Source organism: Bos javanicus, chromosome 4 (genome assembly GCF_032452875.1).
Source record: "Bos javanicus breed banteng chromosome 4, ARS-OSU_banteng_1.0, whole genome shotgun sequence".
Classification (NCBI taxonomy): Eukaryota; Metazoa; Chordata; class Mammalia; order Artiodactyla; family Bovidae; genus Bos; species Bos javanicus.
The window spans coordinates 44,160,166-44,184,230 of record NC_083871.1 but is presented as its reverse complement, the minus strand read 5'-3'; the positions used below and the strand labels follow the sequence as shown (position 1 = coordinate 44,184,230).

At 34.2% G+C, this 24,065-nt stretch overlaps 1 protein-coding gene across 3 annotated transcripts in view; it reads left to right on the top strand.

The window, feature by feature from the left end:
• PTPN12 (protein tyrosine phosphatase non-receptor type 12) overlaps window positions 1-24,065 on the top strand; it is a 91,559-nt gene that overhangs the window by 61,948 nt on the left and 5,546 nt on the right. For all 3 annotated transcript variants that reach the window (XM_061413857.1, XM_061413858.1, XM_061413859.1), the window contains 8 exons: window positions 301-360; window positions 2,683-2,825; window positions 4,730-4,796; window positions 6,888-6,965; window positions 7,062-7,160; window positions 14,834-14,919; window positions 18,873-19,849; window positions 23,790-23,867. In XM_061413857.1, coding sequence (XP_061269841.1) covers window positions 301-360; window positions 2,683-2,825; window positions 4,730-4,796; window positions 6,888-6,965; window positions 7,062-7,160; window positions 14,834-14,919; window positions 18,873-19,849; window positions 23,790-23,867 — 1,588 coding nt within the window. The remainder of the gene's footprint in view (window positions 1-300; window positions 361-2,682; window positions 2,826-4,729; window positions 4,797-6,887; window positions 6,966-7,061; window positions 7,161-14,833; window positions 14,920-18,872; window positions 19,850-23,789; window positions 23,868-24,065) is intronic.

Here is a 24,065-nt window from a genome sequence, read left to right as displayed (position 1 = left end):
GTTTTGTTTGTAGGTGTTATTTCTGTTACATGATTCTGGTGATGGTTGTCACCTTGCAAGTATTTTGTTGGATGATCCACTCCTAGCTTAGTAATTGGTTGACAGACACTTCTGTTTAAAAAACTTCTAAATAAAACTTAAATAACCAAATTGATGACTTTTGGAATGGTTGTTTTTATAATTATTAGACATACCTAGAATTTTAAAGGTAATTTCATATTGTAAGAAATTATTGTTTTGGCATGTAAATATTTTTGTTTTAATGTTCTCACTGACTCACAAGTGTTTCTCTTTATTTAGGAAGCTGAACAAGCAAGAACAGACTACTTCATTAGGACACTCTTACTTGAATTTCAAAATGTAAGTATTTTCCATTTAGAGATAGTTTCTAAGAATATGTACCCTAAAGAGACGATATGTGTAAACAGTATACTATCTTATCTTACATTAGTTAAGGAGATGTATTTTTTGTTGTTGTTGTTATGTAGTGTAACAAAGAAGAAAATCAGATGTAATATTTTATTATCTTAAGCCTTATATTTAAAGTAATATAAACTTTAACTCACTTAGAATCTTTCCCTAAGTTAAATTTACACTATGGAATAATTGGTTTCTTTGCTGTAGATATTTTTCCTCTATTGCAATAAACAGATTAGGTTATTATTTACATAATTATTACCCACTTTTACTAGTTTACAATGTTTTAGAAAGCGACAAACCACCATTAAAGCTAGTCTTCGGACTTCTGTGGTGGTCCAGTGGTTAAGAATTTGTCTGCCTGTGCAAGGGATCCCTGGTCCCAGAAGATCCCATGTGCCTTGAGGAAACTAAGCCCATGTGCCACGACTACTGAGCCTACTTGTCTAGAGCCTGTGCTCTGCAACAAGAGAAGCTACCACAATGAGAAGCTGTTGAACAACAACGAAGAGTAGCCCCCATTCACCACAACTATGGCACCCCACTCCAGTACTCTTGCCTGGAAAATCCCATGGACGGAGGAGCCTGGTAGGCTGCAGTCCATGGGGTTGCTAAGAGTTGGACACGACTGAGCGACTTCACTTTCACTTTTCACTTTCATGCATTGGAGAAGGAAATGGCACCCCACTCCAGTGTTCTTGCCTGGAGAATCCCAGGGACGGGGGAGCCTGGTGGGCTGCCGTCTATGGGATCGCACAGAGTCGGACACGACTAAGGCGACTTAGCAGCAGCAGAGAAAGCCTGTGTGCAGCAATGAAGACACAGTGCATTCAAAAATTAAAAAAAAAAAAAAAAAAAAAGCTAAGTCTTCATTTAGATATATCTTGTTTTCACTTGAGGCCTGTGACTTCAACAGAACTATATAAAATGAAATTTCTTCAGGAATGAATAAAAAATCTGATGGATATGAGAGAAGGCCTATCAGTTCTTCCTCAGTCTTAAATTTAAATCACTTTAAAGTAAATAACCAAAATAAATAAGTAAAAAATAAAGTAAATAAGCTTGGCCATAAAGCTTACCATTTCTTCTCCAACCAGTGCATTTATAAACATACTTAATTCCTTCCTGATGATAAGTAGACATGGTTCCAGTAGTTGCAGCAACCCTTCTCCCGACTAATCATTTCCCTTTAGTTGACTCAATTATTATCACTTTGGTTGCTATTTTTTAATCTGTACTAATAATAATAGGTACTTTATGGAATTTCAGTAGTATATCAGGCATTTCAGTCCTCCTAACTTGTATAGTGGTAGATACTGTTTTCTCCATTGCCCACTGATGAAGATAGAGTCTTTGAGAAATTAGGTAACTTACCTAAAGTTATTCAGTAAATGACAGAAGTAGAATTTGAATACAGTTTTGCCTGAATGCCAAGCAGTGCTTTTTCTGCTTAACACCTAGAATAGCCATTCTTCAGGTTCTTAAAAATTACAGAAGTTTCCAAAGAGCTCTTGTTTATGTGGGTTATATCTTTTATTATTTACTATATTTGAAATGAAAACTGAGTTTTTTTTTTTTAAATACACAAGCAGACATTGCACAAGCTCTCAAAGTGATGACATCATCTTAAGTCTTGTAGCCTTGAGAAGACTGCTGTACACTGATGAGAGAATGAGAGTGGAAATGGCAAATAACACCTTAGTATTATTATAGCGTGAAATAACGTGAAAGCTATTTCACAAACCCCTTGAAAGGGTAGGGAGATGGATGGCAGCCTGCACCATAATTTGAGTAGGTTTGGGTTCGGAAATTTTCATTTCTAATTTTCTTTTTCATTTAAATAGTCTAGTAGCCTTCTAACTGTAATGGATTCTAAAACAATGCTTCTGGTATATTGCTTATCCATTTACTACTGTAGATTAACTATATAGTATTCTGGTTAAAGTGCAGGTTTTGGAAGTAAGACTGCCTGCTTTCAGACCCCATACTGTCATTTGCTATGAAACATTACGCAGGTTATTCTTTCTGTCTCAATTTCCTTACCTATAAAATTAGGATAGTACTAACAGTACCTTCCCCATCGTATTACATGCAGGATTAAGAAAAGGTATGTGATAAATGTAGGCTATCTTTTTTTTTTAACAAAGTGCTGAATATGACATACATATCTTAGAAATGGCAGCAAAGTGAAATGTGCAGCTTTTCTGTGTGGTTTAAAATTTGTAACTGTATTTTCATATGATTGAATTTCTGTTATTCTTCAAGGAATCTCGTAGGCTATATCAGTTTCATTATGTGAACTGGCCAGACCATGATGTTCCTTCATCATTTGATTCTATTCTGGACATGATAAGCTTAATGAGGAAATACCAGGAACATGAAGATGTGCCTATTTGTATTCATTGCAGGTACAAAAGAATTTTCTAAATATTTAATTAAATATTTTTCAGTATAGATGGCATTATAATGTGGGTAATGTATAGCATTTTGAAACATAAGTTTGGAATTTCATTAGATTGGTCATTATATGGGTTTCTAAATAGTAAAAGTGACTTGAATCCTGAGGCAGTTTTCCTTCTCTTATTTATTTTACATTAGATCCTTCCAAAAGACTTAAAATCATAGTACTTATTTCATAAAATAGCAATTTATTTTTTAAGTGACTTATATCTGTATTCACATTTGTTATAAAAAGTAAATGAAATTTTTTGGACTCAGAGGTTAATTAACTCAGGTTAATTCAATAGTTAAAAGATATTAGTGGAGTTATATTTAAAATGGATAGCCAACAGGGGCCTACTCTATAGCACAGGGAACTCTGCTCCATGTTATGTGGCAGCATGGATGGGAGGGGAGTTTGGGGAACAGATGGCTGAGTCTCTTTGCTTTCCACCTGAAACTGTCACCTCATTGTTAATTGACTCGAATATAAAAAATAAAAAGTTAAAAAAAAACATTAGTGGTGATGGAGCACCAAAGATAGTTTACTTAGCCAGTTGGTTGGATTGTAATGCCTGTATTAGTGAAGTGAAAGAGCTACTTTTTCTTTATGAACCAGAAAGGTGACCTGCTGATGTAGACGTGGGAATCAGTTAGCAACCTGCTTAATTAAAATGATTTTTCTTTAGTTCGTCTGTGATTAGCTGAGTCTAAGTAGTTAACTGGTTTAAAAGAGAAGGGTCTGTTTAATTGTAGAATTATAAGATAAATTGCTTTGGCTTGACTTCTTTACACGTTAACTGAAATTATTTCCTGTTGTATTCATATTGTCCAGCCAATGTATATAGGTCATAAACCCAATTTGATGTGAAGATTTTCTTTTAATAAAATAAAGTTGATCATTTAATGTTTTTGAACAACCAAAATATTATGTTAACTGTAATGTTTCATTGATATAGTCTCTGTCTTTGTAATATCACACTTTTAACCACCAAGTTTTACATATATATCATTTAGCTCTAGTAAACTCTTAACACTAAAATTTTATAAGTGTTTTGATGTGTGGAATTGACAAATAAATCAGTGATTTAAAATTAATATTATTGATGTCTATTGTTAAGAGCTTTTTAGAAAACCATACTAAATTGCTTATAATGTACTGTATCATGGATTCTTAGATTACATGATATTTCTAAGTTTCAAAATACATATTAAAGTGCTGCCCAAATTTTTTTCCGCCTAAAATTATTAAAGATGTCAGTAACATCTTTTTACTCATAGTGATTTCCAGCCTTTGGGTGCATTTGCCTCCCTCTAGCTGAAAACCAGTTACTTCAAAGTATTTTTGTCATGTTTTAAAATAACTAACTTTGATATTTTATTTTACATTCTTTAGGTTCTGTTCTTCAGAAGATTAGAAAGCATTAGTGGCCTTTCTTTAGTGTAACTGCTCATGTTCAAACCAGTTTCTAGGGCTTGTTAATCTTCACCTTTCCTGTACCTTTTGCAGATTGAAATGATATAGATTTCTTCCTCTACCAGAGCTATCTAGAACATAGTATAAATTTATCTCTGCAAGGTGTTTTGTTAGCTAGACAAGGTTTCACAGGGTAGACAGACTTTCAGAGTGAAGGCTTCTAGGTATTACTCTTGCAAGTTCCTTAAATTAAAGGAAAACAATATATAAATCATAATGTTAAGGATCTTTGCCCTGCACACATCTTAAGTTGTAGTTTACTTACTAAGTAAGTAGAATTTTATCAGCTTTCTTAAATGATTTTTTGCTTCTGAGTATTAACATATTTATCCACATTTATCTTATAGTTCTTTTATTACAAAAATCAAATTGTTTTTTCAAATTTTATATCCATAGTGCAGGCTGTGGAAGAACAGGTGCCATTTGTGCCATAGATTATACGTGGAATTTACTAAAAGCTGGGGTAAGAATTTTTATATAGTGTTATATCTAATTCATCTGTTATGATTTTTAAACTTATGACTAATTGCAGTAAATTATACCATATGTTTTGTTATACATGTTACTACTTTTTTAGAAGTAGCTTTGCTATGTAAGAGATAAAGGCAGTGAAAGGTATAAATGATGCATATTAGCTTGAGGGTAATACACTGGGCAGCAAAATAAACATATTGTCACTCATTTGTTCTGAATGAATTTATACCTACATTAGACATGTACGCTCTGCATTGACTTTTCCAAATACTGCACCTCTGTTGCCTTTTATATTTATCTATGTATAAATATAATCAATTCAGTGAATATTTATGTCTAACTGGAAACATTATATAGTATAGGGTTAAGAATGCTGACTGGAGCTAGACCTCCAAGGTTAAAATTCTTGGCTCTGTCATTTACTAGTTGTGGGATCTTGGTCGAATTACTTGATCTCATTGTACCATAATTTCTTTATTTGGAAGTGGGAATCATAACATTAATAATTGAAGAATTAACTAAGTTCTTAAGAAACTTGTAAAGTTCATCACTACTATGTGGCAGGTAGCAAGTGTTCCATTTACTGTTAGTTTTTTATTATAATCCTTGTTATTATTGTTGCTACTACTTCTGTTTCCAAGAAATTGGTTTTGATACCATGGAGGATATAAAGAAATAGCCTTCATTACAGATTTAAAAAGCATAAGTCTCCTTATTATATGTAGATTTGGTTTATTTGCTGGTTCTATAGTACATTCATTTTCTAAGAATTAGGAAGTTTTATTCTTCATAGCTTTATAGTTTCTATGAATATGTCAATCTGTTATATAAAATATGAACAATAAAATATTTATTTTCTTTTCCTTCTTCCTTTTATTCATTTTCCTTTTTTTTCTCTGCCTTTCCATTTTGTACTTTTGCATAAGGAATATTTAAATTTTCAATAGTTTTTCAAAAAGCCTGCTATTAAATTTTATTTTTGTATTCCCCCATTCTAATCATTTCCTGATACTCATATGAAATGAATAAAATTTAAGTGGCTTTATAACACATTTTAACATAAAAATCAGGGATTAAAATCCGGGCGGGAAGCATTTGGATGAAGCAGGCAAACATCTTGTCATTTCAGAAGGGTTGTGTATCTTGAATATAGTCCCCATTTGATTGAGTTTAACATAACAAATATACTCTTAAGGCTTAGGTTAGGAATTGATATAAAAATATTTTGATATATGTCAAGACTCCTAAGCAGTGAACCTAGAAATCACATTTTAACTTTTCTATCTCTTTTATCTCTCCAAAATATTCTTGCTGATGACCAAGTTCTAATAATTCTGCCTCAGCAATATGTCTCAAATCCATTGGTTTTTCTTTTTGGAATGCTTCAGTAAACCTCCACCAGTTTCTCCCCTTTTCACTCTTTTATTTTCCCTGCTACAAAAGTTACCCAGATATTAGATCTGCTCATGTCTATATTTCTGCTCATGTCTACAGTTGCCTATTGTAGTAGTTAAAATACCAGGTGTAGAAACTAATTCTGTAGGATTCACAATCAGTCTCCAGAGATGTAGCTGTCTTAACTGGTCCTTATAGAGACAGCCAAGAAAACACTAGCCTATAGAATGAATTCAAACTCTATCATGTTTGTATTCTGACAAGTAGCCTTATCTTTTCTCTTTTGAACAGCTCTCCTTCTTTCAGTCTTTTAGTCGGTTTTATCTACATCAAACTTCTCTATTCCCCAAATAGATTATACATTCTATCTGCCATGTTTGTGTATATTTCTTTAATTTTTCACTCACATACCAATCAGTGTTGGTCACAGCATATTTACTCCAACTGTACTGCAACCATACGTTGGCTGGACATTTATCTGTCTCCGTATCTGGCTCACTAACTTGACTGCTGAGAGTCAAGATTAGTTCTTGGCTCTAGACAGTCACTGATACATGATAGGTAGTGCTTAATAAATGTTTTTAGTTATCCAGCTATATATAACGTCTGTATGAAAAGTTGAGCACTGTTACACTGTTTTTCTGAATGGTTGTCCAGAGTTCATGTATTAAATTCTTTGTTTTAGAAAATACCAGAAGAATTTAATGTTTTTAACTTAATACAAGAAATGAGAACACAGAGGCATTCTGCAGTACAAACTAAGGTATGTTTTTCTGTTTCACTTTATGAAGTGTATTTTTATAATTGCCTTCACTTTTTAATGTCTTTTCCCTTGTTTATCACTTCATCTCCTTAATAGGAGCAATATGAGCTTGTTCATAGAGCTATCGCCCAACTGTTTGAAAAACAGCTACAACTGTATGAAATTCATGGCACCCAGAAAATTACTGATGGAGTGGTAGGTGTTCTTTGCATATTAATTTTAGAAAATTTACTTTTTACCAAGATGTGACATTTAGCTTTTTAATTTTCATCCTGTGTTTTATCTAATAATAAATATCTGTTAGTTATTAGTTTTATTTGTTATTTTTAAATTCCTTTTCTTCTCCCTAGTTCAGTCTCTCCTGTGATGAATAATTTAATGACTCTAATAAAAGTTAAATAATATTCTAAATAAAATATATTTATGAATTTAGATCTTTAAAATTATATAATTCAATATCATTTCAAGTATAGATTACTTTTAACAAATTAACTGCATTTTTGTCTCCCCTTCCATCCAACCAAAGTAAGTCTAAGTTGATTCTTCATGAATTTTATTTTGGTTTTGGTCATCATGATATACAGTTTTGTCATTACTTTGTATGTGCTTTTTAATTAAGTAGAATTATAAGACCACGATTATGTCCCTTTGGGGCTTTAGTTGTCATTTTAGTGTTAAAAGATTTTATTGACAAAAGTACTGTTTTCTCACAGTGCTCTCTTTCTGCCTTTTAAAAAAGTACTCCTTTTACTTTCTCTCTATAATTATTCTATCCTTGAAGGTATTGGGCTATTTTTTGGAGTGTTTTTGGATAAATTTCTTTACATCTTTATTATTGAACCTAAGTTAACTGTCACTTGATAAACTAATTTAGCTCCAATAACTTAAATAAAATGAAGATATTACTGGCAACATTTATAACCTTTGTTTTAATTTTTTTCCCCTTTTATGTGGTTTTGGCAATTTCCGAGACTATTTGTTTGAAATATCTTGGTGTTATGAGAGATTAGTTAACCAAATGCATATTACCTCAATGTGTGAAGTAATATTGACCCATGGATTTCGGGGATAGTGTATTTCCTTTATTAGACATGTGATAGTTTCAGATTTTTAAGATTGATATATGTGACCTTATTATTATTTCCTTCATCAACAAAGGAATCATTGTGCAACTATGCCTCATATATTATCACATCTGTTTTATCTTTAGTTTAATTAAAGCCTGTTATAGCCTGTGCTCAACATAGCCAAATATTTTATAATATAGAGTAGAATGTCTGTATATTACTGCGTATAATTTTACCTAACTTGAGACTCCTTTAAATTTACAAAAACTAAGTAGGCTACATTCTTCTTTAAACTTTATTTGAAAAATATTTTTGTTTTTTTCCGTAAATGCAATATTAATTTCAAGGTTAAAGTTTTTGAATTTCAGAGTTCCTTATTCCTAGAAACAAAAATATTTTTAATGTATAGAAATTATTTACATTAATTTTTGTTGAGATATAATTAACATGTAGCATTACTTTCAGGTGTACACCACTGTGATTCAACATTTGCATATATTGTGAAATTATCACTATAATAAGTCTAGTTAATATCCATCATCATACATAGTTAACAGAATTTTTTTCTTGTGGTTAGAACTGTTAATATGTATTCTCTTATGTGCTAAGTCATTTTAGTCGTGTCTGACTCTGTGTGACCCTTTGGATTGTAGCCTGCTAGGCTCCGCTATCCATGGGATTCTCCAGGCAAGAATACTGGAGTGGCTTGCCATGCCCTTCTCCAGAGGATCTTTCTGTCCCAGGGTGAACCCATGTCTCTTATGTCTCCTGCACTGGCAGGCAGATACTTTACTACTGGCACCACCTGGGAAGCCCATTTACTCTTAGGAACCTTCAAATATAAAATACAGTATTATTAATTATAGTCACCAAACTGTATATTATATCCCGTGACTGACTTACAAGAGGAAATTTGCAAACTTTGACCCTGTTTCACTCACTTTGGGTCTACCACTGACACCACTTCTGTTTTCTGTATCTTTGGGTTTGGTTTTTTGTTTTCTTTTTCCACATATGAGATCATACGCTATTTGTCTTTTCTCTGACTTAATTCACTTGGTATAATGCCCTCAAGTTCCATTCATGTTGTTGCAAATGGCAAGATTTCATTCTTTTTTAAGACCAAATGATATTCCATTTGTGTGTGTGTGTATGTGTGTATCTTCAACTTAGTGTTTTGTTTTCTTCAGATAAATATACGGAAGGAAGTGCAATTGCTGGATCATATGGTAGTTCTATTCTTAATTTTTTGAGGAACCTCTGTGCTGTTTTATATAATGGCTGCATCAGTTTGCATTCCCACCAACAGTACACAAAGGTTCCCTTTTGTTTTTTCCTTGTCTTTTTGATAATTGCCATTTTGACAGGTATGAGGTCTTAGTATGGTTTTGATTTTCATCTTCCTTAAGATTAGTGATGTTGAGCACCTTTTCACATACCTGTTGGCCATCCTCGTGTCTTCTTTGGAAAAAATATCTTTTCAAATCTTCCCCCATTTTTTAATTGACTTGTTTGTGGGTTTTTTTTTTTTTTTGCTACAGTGTTATGTGAGTTCCTTAAATTTTTTAAGGTATTAACCCCTCATCAGATACATGGTTTGCAAATATTGTTTCCCATTTGGTAGGTCGCCTTTTCATTTTCCTGATTGTTTGCTTTGCTATCCAGAAGCTTTTTAGTTTGATATAATCCCACTTGCTTAACTTTGCTTTTGTTGCCTTTGCTAGGAAAAAAAAATACAGTGTTCAGTGTTGTATTTTTTCAAGCTTTTAACTGTATTTAAGTTATCTCCAGAAAATATGTGATAAATATTGCTTTATTTTCATCTTTGTTTTTCTCATTACCTGATTTTTCTTTAGATTTTATTCCTGAAATTAAACTTCCTTTTTACTATCCTGAACTCCACATTACAAGTATAATTTTGTTATAGTTTCTGCCTAGTAGCTCAAAGGTTTACAAATCCCCAAGGAATACAAGAAAAATCATACATAATATGAGATTAGGTGAAATAACATACAATAGAAATAGTAGTTATTTCAGTCCTAGTCTCTCATCTCATTGCCTGGTTATATAGGAGACACATACTACATGCTTGCAACTTTAACGTCTGTTAAAGCTGACAGGGTGACTGCTGAATTTGCCATTGAACAGGTGGGTTTTCCTATTTTGCAAGAGGGAAAAATAATTTTCTATAGAATCCATTCTAAGAAAGCTTTGCCAAAGGTTGTATACCATAATGTCTGGAACTATATTTTTCAGTGGATGAATGGATAAAAAACTGGAAAGACAAGTGGATAGACGATAAGATAGCTTATCATTTTAGATAATTTTTTAATGTTTTCCTCTTAAGAAATCTTGTTTTCTAGGTACTTTAAAATATAAATGACCTGTTTTTAAACATGTTTATATATGGTTGGAAGCCACAAATCCCAGTCGGAGAAATGTGGGATCTAAAAAATTGGGGGAAATTATCTTAGAATTGTATGATGAGTAAAATGATTTGAAATATATTACTTATGTTTTTGAACCTATGCTCTGAGAATCATAAATCTCCATTTATTATTTCTCTAACTACTTAATATGGAAGTTGAGGAATTAAAAAAAAAACTTAAAGCTCTATGTTCTGGAATTATTTTTGTAGAGATTTTAGTTTGAAATGCTAGTCAACAATATGACTCTTTAATAAATAGTATTTGTTAGAGATACTTAAAACTACAACTAAAATCACTTCCAAGAGTAGGAGATCTAAAGAGAAAGTTTATTTTCAGATTCAGTAGCATGGACTTGGGATATAGAAATACCTCAGTAAGCAAGTATCTCTAAGGTGTGCACACATGCCTTTTTTCTTGTATGTAAAAGCTACTACCATCAGTTGATGCCAGAATTTTCGGTTTTAGGATTATTGAGTAACAACAGTGTTGTTAACAATTATTGTTAATTTGTGTTATGATCCTTGTTATGTTTATGTTGTACATTTTAGGAGTGATATTATTGAATTCTGAATTTTTTCCTCACATTTTTTTAAGCACCTTGTTTTAGTATTTATTTTGTCCTGCACCTGATAATACATCCTTGCTGCTGCTGCTAAGTCACTTCAGTCGTGTCCGACTCTGTGCGACCCCAGAGATGGCAGCCCATTAGGCTTCCCCTTCCTGGGATTCTCCAGGCAAGAACACTGAAGTGGGTTGCCATTTCCTTCTCCAATACATCCTTAGTTCAGTTCAGTTCAGTCGCTCAGTCATGTCCAACTCTTTGCGACCCCATGGACTGCAGCACGCCAGGCCTCCCTGTCCATCACCAGCTCCCGGAGTTTACTCAAACTCAAGTCTATCAAGTTGGTGATGCCATCCAACCATCTCATCCTATGTTGTCCCCTTCTCCTGCCTTCAGTCTTTCCCAGCATCAGAGTCTTTCCAGTGAGTCGGTTCTTCTCATCAGGTGGCCAAAGTATTGGAGTTTCAGCTTCAGCATCAGTCCTTCCAATTCAAGACTGATTTCCTTTAGGATGGACTGGTTGGATCTCCTTCAGTCAAAGGGACTCTCAAGAGTCTTCTCCAACACCACAGTTCAAAAGCATCAATTGTTTAGCACTCAGCTTTCTTTATAACCCAACTCTCACATCCATACGTGACTTACTGGAAAAACCATAGCCTTGACTAGACAGACCTTTGTTGGCAAAGTAATATCTTTGCTTTTTAATACACTGTCTATGTTGGTCATAGCTTTTGTTCCAAGGAGCAAGCGTCTTTTAATTTCATGGCTGCAGTGATTTTGGAGCCCAAAAAAGTAAAGTCTCTCACTGTTTCCACTGTCTCCCCATCTATTTGCCATGAAACAATGGGACTGAATGCCATGATCTTGGTTTTCTGAATGTTGAATTTTAAGCCAGCTTTTTCACTCTCCTCTTTCAGTTTCATCAAGAGGCTCTTTAGTTTTTCTATTTCTGCCATAAGAGTGGTGTCATCCTTAAGTATTTATTAGGTTTGAATTTTTTTTTTTTTGTGGCCCTTGATAGTTCTGTTATGTGGAAATATTAATACATAAAATAACTTTAGTGAAATGGGTGAAGGTGGTCAGAAGTTTTTTAAAAAGTAATTTTAGTAATCTCTGTTTGAAACAAACAATACACTAGAACCTAATCTCTGGTAGATTCTTTAATTTCTAAAATACCTTTCAACTTCAAAAGTTGGTGATTGTTTTAACTGGTAATAAAAGCAGCCAAAGAGAGCAGTATACATTAGGACAAATGTGGCGACAAAAGGTGTATATATAAGAGGATCAGGAGATATAAAAGTACAGCAAACATTATTGTAGGTAAAAACTAGGAGTCCAAGAACATTGTTCCATTCTTAAGTCCAGTGAGTAGGAGGTTTTGTTCTTGCAGTGTGGGCAGTGGCTCTCTTGAGTTGCATTTCTGCATTGCCACATGGATTCCTTTAATTATTGGAAATTCAACATGCTCAAAATCTGACCTCCCCTAGAAGGTCTTTTCCTCTTTTGTGCCTTTTTGTTAATGGCACTTTTTCACCCAGAATAAGGAGTCTTGAATGACACCTTCTTTCCTTTGTCACATATAGTCATTTGCCTGCAAATACCCTTACTTTCTCTTCCTGTTCCAGTCCCACATGTTCTATACCTCGTGCCTCTGTTCTCCTTGTCAATGTCTTATCCACCTCTTAATGCCATTCTGCGTGGTACATTCATATTTTCAACTTCTTATTATTTTCCCAACTATATCCTTAATATTCTCATCTATAACATTTCCTTTCTCTGGTTTCCTAGCTTCAGTGTACAGATTTTACCACTTTATGATTTACTGCCCTTTCACTTTTTTCTTGGATGGTTATACAATTCTTGAAGTTAGGGGCCATGTCCTTTGCATTCTTGTATCCTTTCCAGTGCTTGCTGTTCTAAAATTGAAAATGCGCTGAGAACGTACGGTTGGTGTGTTTGTGTATGTGTGTGTTTGGTATTTGGCAGCAAAACCTGACTTGACACGACATGAGGCTATTTATGTTTTAATTATTACAAATTGCCGTGTTTTTGTAGGTTAGAAACAGTTATTTAACCTACTTAGTGAGAATATTTATATAGATTTTGGTACAAAAATATTAGAGTATTATTGTGGGTGTATGACTGTTTAATAGAAATAATAAGCAAATGAATCACTGCCATATTAGAGGAATCTTTATGATGCAGAATCTAAATTCTGGTGATAGTCGAGGATCTAAAAGTGTGGTAATGAAAAGTCATGATTTACTTGAAGCAAAACCAGTTTATACTCGTTGTATAGGTGTACAAGTCCTAATTTGGACAATAAATTGTATGGTCACCCTATCTATAGCAGATATTCCTAAAACAGAAGCCTCCAATTTGAGAGGTGGCTAATGAAGGATGAAAACTTTCATCTCATAATGTAACTCTTGTTTTGATTAGAACAAGATACATAGTAAGATGTGTAAGACACTTCAAATGCATCTGATATTAGGAGACGGGTACACTAAAATTTGCTGTAGAGTTAAAGTCTCTGATTCCTTTTGTTGGGAATACTTAGTAAAAAAGGACATTGGCAAGAAACTGTTATATAAAGAAGATGCCATGATGGACATGGAAGAGGTTCATTTGATTTTAAAAAAAAAGCAAACTACAGTTTCAGAGTTTTTAGTTGACACAGTTCATCGGGTCACAAAGAGACAGACACAACTGAGTGATTAACTTTTTAGTTGATTATAGTATCTAGAAAGATGTTTGTTTGTTATTTGTTTTCTAAAATTATCTAAGATGTAGGCAAGGGTGAAAATCATTCTTGTCTTCTGGCCCAGAATTAACACAGCCTAGCTATATAAAAATGAGGTACTTTCTGAAGCTATAAACTAATTCAAGACAATGTTTTATATAATAATTGCACATCTCTATTCACAATCATAACTAAATACAACCTAGTTAGTTAGTTAAGTTGCTCAGTCGTGTCCGACTCTGCGATCCCGTGGACCACTAGGCTCCTCCATCCATGGGATTCTCCAGGCAAGAATACTGGAGTGGATTGCCATTTCCTTCTCCAGGGGATCTTCCTGACCCAGGGATCAAACCCAGGTCTCCCACAATGCAGGCAGACGCTTTAACCTCTGAGCCACAAGGGAAGCCCCCAAATACAACCTAAAGCTGTGCTAACTCTGGATCATCCCTTTTAATGACTTCACTGGTCCATGTCACCAGCAAGAACCGAGTATATCCCTGGAGGCTCTGCCTGCCCTTTTTTGGGTCCATTTGGTTAGGCAGTGATATAGGGGTTGTGTACCCTAATGGAGTAGGCATTCTGTGTTGACAGAGGATGGTGGAGCAATGAATGATTAAAGTTCGTTTCAGGACCTGTTTAAAAATAATAGGTAGCAATATATGTCTCCAAGAAGTTTAGGACATAAGACTTACTTTGTGGTTTCCCCTCCCCCAAAATCTGCATATTACAAATCTAGTGGTAGTGATGCCTTAAAAAAAACATCTTATTTGATCTTCATTTTCTTGAAACATCTGTTTCTTTGCAGGAGCATTTGAACTATGTTGAAATGCTGCTGTATACGACTGACTTTTTTAGTAACTGGAGATGGACTTTTTAATATATATAATTTTCTCATTGAATGTGGCTTTTCCTTCTTAAATATAGAAGATATAATACCTATTTTATTATTTAGCAAAATTAGCATTGTTTTAAAAATTCAAAAGCCCAATAAAAAGGTTTATCTGAAACATGAGGAAGGAAAATTATTTTTCCCTTAAAGTTAATGAAGCTTTTTTTCCTCTTGGCAGAATGAAGTTAACACTGAAAATATGATCAGCTCCACAGATCATGACAAACAAGATTCTCCCCCTCCAAAACCACCAAGGACCCGCAGGTATTGTATGTCATGTTTTGTTTGAAAGGATACTTACCTTTTACTTACTGTTACTAAAACAACAACAAAAATCTGAATATTACTAAGTTTTTTTTTTAATAACTTCTCTTATCATTCTTTTGTTTAGAATGTAGCATATGTATGGCAGTTGATCTTCTAATGGTATAATATAAAAAATTATTTTCAATTTAGATAAATTTTCAGTAGTATACCAGAACAGTGAGCATAATCATGAATTGATTATAGTTCATCTTTTGATACGGTACAACTAAAATTTTAGCTATTCTAAAAATTTATTTCAGTTTTCTAATAACAATAAAACTGTCAAATTATTTGCATGTGATCTTACTTTCATACCAAGTGCTCATTTATAATAGATAAAAATATATATTCCTGTTACCCTTTTTCTCTCCTGTTTCTTTCAGGTTAGTGCTAGGTCAGGTAGATGGTAGTTTGGAAAGAATATAGGTAGTCAAAATGATTTTGTTACAAATCCTTTTTAGCTGCTTACAAGCTTTGAAGTTGTAAGTCACTTAATTTATTTGATTTTTTGTTTTCTGTTTGTTTGGTTGGTTCGTTGGTTTCTTTTTACGTATTTTCCTGAGGAGTAAATGAAATGAAATATATGAAAATGCTACGTATAGGACATGGAACATACTTGGTTTTCACCAAATGTTGGTTTTCTCTTTACAGTGTGGAGTTAAGATTGAGTTACTGAATTAAAAGGAGGCACAGTGGAAGATTTGTAATAATGTTGGGATGACTTTACTGTGTCTTATCCCAAGCATAGATCTGCCTAAACAGCTAGACCTTCCTCAAAGTAGAACTTCTTTGTATAGGATTCACCAATTTTTTTCCCCTTAAAACTTTGATAGTAGTTGACTAAAGTTGGGTGAGGCAACTATGATTGTGTCTTGGCATTGAGTTACTGTACTTTATGAGATCCTTCTTTACAAAAGTAAAAGCTTACAATAAGAAAAGATGTAATAGTTATATATTATAGTCTCTAGAATTCCTTTGCATGCTTCTATAAGGAAGATCAGGAAGCCTGTACAGATGGTTTTAGGCATCAGTGTTTAAATGCTCAGGCTGTCAACTGCCCACTAGCACTTCTCAGCAGTTCTTGTTTGATTTTCATTTTCATATTTGCTGTGGAAGGTAGCCAGTTTAAACCTATATAGATTGTGAGTTCTCTAACTTTTTTGTCTCCCATATCAGTTCTTTAGAATCCTAAAGACACTATAATGACCTTAAAGGAAATTAATAAACATTGTTTTGCTACAGTAAAATCTTTTCATTTGGATTTTGAGATTGAGCCAAGGTAGAGGTCCTCAAAGTGTGCACTGATATTTGTGATTTATATGGTCATCTACCTCCAACAACAAATAATGGTAGCCTCTTCCTAATTTTGAAGGAGAAAAAAATGAGTAGAGTGTTCTGAATTTTAAACCCTTCTTACATACCTTTTTTAAAACTTTGACTCCTGTTTTTTTTTCAACAAATGAAAAGGTAATTTTTAAAAGTACTAAATGAATGTTAACAGAAAAATGTTCATTCAGCTTATGTCAGGGTTTTATTTGGGGATATATACTCAAATTTTTATGTGTGTGTGTGTGATTTTGTATAACACACTTAGGTCATCTTCTTTCTTATTCATGCAGTAGAGTAAATTGGCAGAATTCCATTGTGTTCCACAAAGAATACTTTGTTAACTGAAAATAAAATCCAAATAGCATAAGACTGATTAAAAAAAAACAGTATATTTTGTTTTTTAGTATGGCTGCAGTAAGCAAGTTAATCTATTGTGTAGATTATATTGGAGTTATTGGAGAAGAAGGCCTGTTTGTTGTATTAGATTTAGTCAGTCATATGATTCTGGTTTATAAATATTTAAATTGTAGATTTAAAATGAACAGAGCCAGGAATTATCAGACATTTGATAAAAGATTCTAACATGAAAGACATATCCAATAAGCAGGGAAAAAGGGGACATGGATGAAATAGAGATAACACACAATGGGGGGAGGGGCCTGTCTATTTTCTCAGTGCTTAATACTACAAGCATGAAATCAGAACCAGAGAGCCAGATCATAATAAAGAAGATACTCTTGGAAATTAAAAATAATAGCATAAGTTTTTAAAATTAAAATTTAATTTTAATTAAGGAAGGCTCGAAGATAAGGAAATTTCCCAAGAAAATGAACAAAAAGAGAAAATGTGGAGAAAAGATATTAGAGAATCAAACTAGGAAGTATGTCACATAGTAATAGTAGTAACAATAACTAAACCTAGCCATAGTCTGGAAGGAGACTGGAAGAGAATAAATTAGCAAAGTAAGTCCCTAGTATTAACATAAATGTTTATACAGAAAGTTCTCAATATAATGGATTAAAAACTGTAATATAATGGATTTTAAAAAGTTAACACATGAGATTGTGGGCTTCCCTGGTGGCTCAGATGGTAAAGAATCCACCTGCAATACAGGAGACCTGGGTTTGATCCCTGAGTTGGGAAGATCCCCTGGAGGCCTGGGGAATCTGCATGGACAGAGGAGCCTGGGGGCCTGCACTCCATTGGATTGCAGAGTCAGACACAACTGAGCAATTTAGCATGCATGAGATTATAGAACATCAAAGGTTTTTTTTAAAAAGAGAACCTGAAAGCTCCAAGAGGGAGAAAACACAGCTCACATTCAAAGGAACAGGACTCATAATTCTGATATAAAATTCTAAAGGAAAGTTATATCTAGTCTAGAATTATATTCCTTTTCCAAAAGTCAGTAACCTTGAAAATATAATAATTATGTAGGCCTCGGGAAATTTGTTTCCTGTTTATAGTTTTTAAGAAGCAATTGGAGGGTATAACCCACTAAATCAAGTGTGTGTACCTAGAAAAAGGAAGATGGGATCTGGGAAACAGGATCGTCTGCTCTGTGGTGGCCTCAGGGGCCAGTGGTCCAAACTGAAGTGGGAAGCTCAAGGTTTCTAAGAGGGATGTCTGTGGTATTGATGGTTATATGGCCAGTTTCTGGCCTCTCTCGGTGGTTATTGACCAGTTGAGAGGAGGTGTTCAAATCTGCAGGAAATTTTGAAGGACTGAATTACTGATAATATATAGGAAACCCAAGGCAATTATTAGGGGAAAACAAGAGTTATGTAAGAAAAAATAGGAAATGATGCTGTCATTGCTATGAATGATAACTTTAGTCATAAGACTGAACTAGCCAAACATTAGTAGTCTTAGGAAGATGGAGAAGACATTTACATAGCTGGAAGACAGTAAAGTATGTGTGAAATAGAAAGATCCAGAATAAGTTTGTGCATTTTATAAATATTTTGAAATATGGATGTAAATCTTATAAAGAGCAGTTTTAAAAAAAGTTGAAACTTTAGGGAGGGAGAAATGGAGAGAATAGCATGTAATACACTACCGTATGTAAACTGGATACCAGTGGGGATTTGCTGTATGACTCAGGGAACTCAAACTGGGGCTCTGTGACAACCTAGAGGGGTGGCATGGAGTGAGAGGTGGGAGGGAAATTCAAGAGGGAGGGGACATATGTATACCTATGGGTGATTCATGTTGATGTATGGCAGAAACTAACACAATATTGTAAAGTGGTTATCCTTCAATTAAATTTTTTTTTTTAAGTTGAAAAAAGAAAGTTGAAACTTGATGTTTCAGGGTAACTGGAGGGCTGGGAGGGGACCGCTGGTTTTTTATTAAAATTCTTAATATTATTTGACTTCTTGAAACAATGTTCATATATTACTATTACTATCTTGTTAAATATTTGATTTTCTTAATTGGGCAAATTTTAATTTTTTATTCATAACCACAGACTTTATTTGCTGACTTTTAACATAAGAGGCTAAGCTACATAACTTACCTATCAACTTATTTTTTAAAAGGATGAACATTCTTATAATACCTTTTTTTTTCATGTCTTCCAGTTGCCTTGTAGAAGGGGATGCTAAGGAAGAAATACTGCAGCCTCCAGAACCTCACCCAGTGCCCCCCATCTTGACACCTTCTCCCCCTTCAGCTTTTCCAACAGTCACTACAGTGTGGCAGGACAATGACAGATACCATCCAAAGCCAGTGTTGCACATGGTTTCATCAGAGCAACCTTCAACAGACCTCAACAGAAACTATAGTAAATCAATGGAACTTACAGGGAAAAATGAATCGACTATTGAACAGATAGATAAAAAATTGGAGCGAAATTTAAGTTTTGAGATTAAGAAGGTTCCTCTTCAAGAAGGACCAAGAAGTTTTGATGGGAACACACTCTTAAATAGGGGACATGCAATTAAAATTAAATCTGCTTCGGCTTCGCCGTGTACAGTTGATAAAATCTCGAAGTCACAGGAATTGAGTTCAAGAGATCTAAAAGTTGATGATATTTCCCAGAATTCTTGTGTGGACTGCAATGCAACACAGTCAAATAAAGATCCAATTATTCTACCAGAAGCATCACAGAAGAATTCAGACACACCTCCAAGGCCAGACCACTTACCTCTTGATGGAAAAGGACATTTAACGTGGTCATTTCATGGACCTGAGAACACTCTACCCATGCCTGATTCATCTGAAGGCAAATCCTCAGATATCCACTGTCAAACAATGAAAACTGTGAGTTCAACACCAAGCCCCACAATACAAGTTGAAACCCATGATCTTGCAGATCATCATGACAGTTCCCCTCTATTCAGAGCACCCCTCAGTTTTACTAATCCTCTTCACTCTGATGACTCTGACTCAGATGAAAGGAACTCTGATGGTTCTGTGACCAAGAATAAAACCAGTATTTCAACAGCAAGTGCCACTGTTTCTGCTGCCACTAGTAGCATTTCTACAAGGAAAGTATTACCAATGTCCATTGCTAGACATGATATAGCGGGAACAATACATTCAGGTGCTGAAAAAGGTAATAATAATAGTATCTACACTTAAAAATTTTACTCTGTGCCAGTCAGTCACTGTTCTAAGCAGTTTTGTTATATTAATTCATTATGTTTTATTCCACATATTACTCCAGAACATACAGCAAAATTCAATTATTTTTTGATGCTAATTTTTTTTTTTTTAAGTAAGCCTTTACTGTTGGCTTTCCTGGTGGCTCAGTGGTAAAGAATCGGCCTGTCAGTTCAGGAGACATGGGCTCAATCCTTGGGTCAGGAAGATCTCTTGGAGAAGGAAATAGCATCCCACTCTAGTATTCTTGCCTGGGAAATCCCATGGACAGAGGAACCTGGTGGGCTACAGTCCATGGGGTCACAAAAGAGTCAAACATGACTTAGCAACTGAACAGTAAACAACAGTTTTTATTGTTACCTTAGTTTGATCACATTGCATTCCCAGACTTTGTGTTTCCAAAATATTTCAAAATTGTTGTAACTGTAAACTTTCTCTTCTTACATCTTACAATTCTTAGTATAAATGGGTCAAAGTTTCTATGATTGAATAGTTGGGGAAATAATTCAGAGAAGGTAGAATTACTTAAAGTGACACTGACATATTGGCTATTTAATTTCACCCATGTATGTACAGAGAGTAAGGGGTTCCCAGTTGGCTCAGGGGTAAAGAATCAGCCTACCAGTGCAGGAAGTGAGGGTTCTATCCCTGGGTTGAGAAGATCCTCAGGAGAAAGAAGTGGCAACCCACTCCAGTATTCTTGCATGGAAAATTCCATCGACAGAGGAGTGGGCTACAGTCTGCAGAGTTGGACATGACTTAGTAACTAAACAACAAAAACATAACATATCTATTTCATTATCTTTTATGATCTTTTAACTACTGCTACTGCTAAGTCACTTCAGTCGTGTCCGACTCTGTGCGACCCCATAGACGGCAGCCCACCAGGCTCCCCCGTCCCTGGGATTCTCCAGGCAAGAACACTGGAGTGGGGTGCCATTTCCTTCTCCAATGCATGAAAGTGAAAAGTGAAAGGGAAGTCGCTCAGTCGTGTCCGACTCTTAGCGACCCCATGGACTGCAGCCTACCAGGCTCCTCCACCCATGGGATTTTCCAGGCAAGAGTACTGGAGTGGGGTGCCATTGCCTTCTCCACTTTTAACTACAACATACCTTTTTAAAATTGTTCTTAGTAAAGACTCCTTTCAACAATGAGTTTAATCAAGGAGCAATATTGCAACTGCTTAACAGAATATGGGAAGTTTAATTCAGTCAGTAAAAAATGGGATACTTCCATATCTAGTCATCAGTGCTACTACTGTTGAATTAATGACTCTCTAAGCAATCTAAGCATCTCAAGATAACATATGCCCTAAGTTCCACGATGTATTATTGGGTCTTGAAACTCCTCTTTAATCTGATAAAAATTACCATGATTGCTATCTTAAACAGACCATAAAGTTGAGAGCAAATATATAAACACAAAAGCTATTTACTGATAGATTATCAATGGTCTTTTACTTGTCCATGAACTTTGGTAGTGACACATACAGACTGCTGTTTATTATGTCCAGGAAAAATTAGTACTGTGAACATGAAAGATGACTTTTTCTAATTCTGACCTGATAAGTTCACCCATACTGTGGTTCCTGTTTTCCTCATCTCAAACATTCTTTATCATTTTCTTTATTTTGGGGATGTATATGATAGAGTAGATGAGAGTCTAAGCTAGTTTCTTAAATTTACAAAGAACTAAGCTAGTTCTTGATTCTTCTGCATTTTATTTGAGGGATCTTTAGAAGATACTGGTTGCCATAATAAATAAAAGTTTGGCATAATTTAAAATTGTCAATATTTTTTCCCTCAACTTCAGGATTTGAAAAATAACTGCTAGGTTATAGCTACACAAGAAAATACATAGACAAGAAATTGTCATTTTGTTTGTTTTAGAGTTATCAGGCAGTGCAGTGTGACCAAAACTATGCTTAAATGACTTTGGCATTAAAGATTTTCCTGTAGAACATTCTGTGTTGCAACATAACTACAGGCAGTTCTTTTTTTGTTTGTTTTGACCACACTGTACTGGGATCGTAGTTCCCTAATCAGGGCTCGAACTTATATACCCTGCAGTGGAAGTGTGGATTCTTAACCACTGGATTGCCGGGGAAGTCCCTCAAGCAGTCCTAAATTTTAATGTTACTCATTCTTTACCTTGTAGATGAACCATTGGCACCAGGATTAGATTATTGTTAGCTTGTTTGTTTTAAAATTTGTTATGGAATAATTTTGATGCCTGAAACAACCTTTTGCATAAGTTATTGCCTGAAAACAAATTCCTGGCTATGAATTCTGATTTTAATATTGACTCAGGCCTCCTGAAAGATTTCTCAAACATGGCTACACTAGGCTCCCATAAAGTGTATTATTTACAAAAGCCTATGAAAATGTGCATCTCTGGTTAGCTAACATTTGAAACAGAATTTTATTACACAGAAAAAGCAGTTCAAAGATCCAGGGAGAAACATGCAATTGAGAAGCCAAGTATACAGTTAGAAAATAAAGTCTTAAAAATGAGGACTGTTACAACAGAAGAGGTATAGAGTTTCCAAAAGATACTTGATACTTGATGTAAACAACCAAACTAATTCCTAATTTGTTCACTTAATTAAGAAATGACACCACAATGCCAAGATTGTGCATTCCTTCCTTCCAGTACCTATCTCTTCACTGTGAGCTGTTAGTAACAAAGGGGCAAGGGGAAATAGGATTAATACTCCAGACTATTACTGCCAGGCAAGGTGGATAATTCTTTTACTTGCTTTAACTTTACATGCAAGAAAGACTTACAGTACTGATGTTATATATATATATATATAAAATACTGGACTGGAACTTTTCTCAGGAGAATCCAGGGGGCTGTATTTTCTTTGGCTTCAGTTAAATAAAGGTAGGAAGGACCAGAGTAATCATACCTGGCCTCATGCATGTTGAGAATTGAAAAGGCTTTTCTTGATTTTCACTGTCTTTTTAATGCATGTCCTGTCAAATGTAAAACAGCAAAGTATCATAGAACAGTTGTTAATATTTTAAGGGTTAGGGATACACAGAAATGTATCTTCAAAGTATGGTCATATGCACTGTTCACAAGATTTTAGGCACTGAATAAATGAACATTGCAAATTTTTTTTTTCATGTGAATCATTTTACTGGACCCTTTTTAAAAATTATTTTTAATTGGAGGATAATTGCTTATCAATATTATGTTAGTTTCTACATCAACATGGATCAGCCATAGGTATACATAAGTCCCCTCTCTTGCCCTAAAATTTATTTATTTTTTCTAAAATTTATAATGGTTATATTTTGTGTATTAGAAAAATAACTAGCACTATCAATCTATTTTAGTCATGAATATTTATTTAAAACATGACTGAAGTACATCATTAAGTTGAAAATGAGTGGGATTTAAATACATATTTATATGGTCCACACCATATGGTAAAACTCATAAAAGGAGTTAAGCAGTTGACTATAGTTTGGGAAACACTGACTTCAAATGACAAAGCTTCCCTTTGTGGACTCAAAGGATCATCAGCAAGCCCAGTAGAAAAGGCACGTGCTTGCTGGCTTCTCTGTTGGAGATGCCTTCAAACTCAGAGGACAGTGTGGTTGATGCCTAGAGGGTGTCAGGAGAATCATTGACATTTCCTCTGTACAACAATGATGGAGCTTTTTTGCTCAGTAAGCTTCCTAATTCTTTTTGATAATGAGTCTAGTGATAAGGATATCTTATTTTTTGCACTTTTAAAGACTGGTTCTCTTAGATACTCGTGACAGTGATCTTTAAGAATGTCAAAAAAGTTCTCATTTTGTTTAGATATCAAGTTCATTTTTAAATGAGTTAACATTTCTAACAAGTTCATAATTTGTCTAAATTTTATGTATTTAATATAGATGTTGATGTTAGTGAAGATTCTCCTCCTCCCCTACCTGAAAGAACTCCTGAATCATTTGTACTAGCAAATGAACACAGTGAGTGTATCTTCTGATTTTACATATTTTATACTCTAATAATAAGCCCTGAAAAACATGGCTAATTATAATCTGTTGCTCTTGAGCTGCATAATTAAATTCAAAAACAGGTTTGAATTTATACTGATAAGTGTTTTTAATACTTTATATGAAAAATACCTTAAAATGGTGTTTTTATTTACTAAGACTGCTAATAAA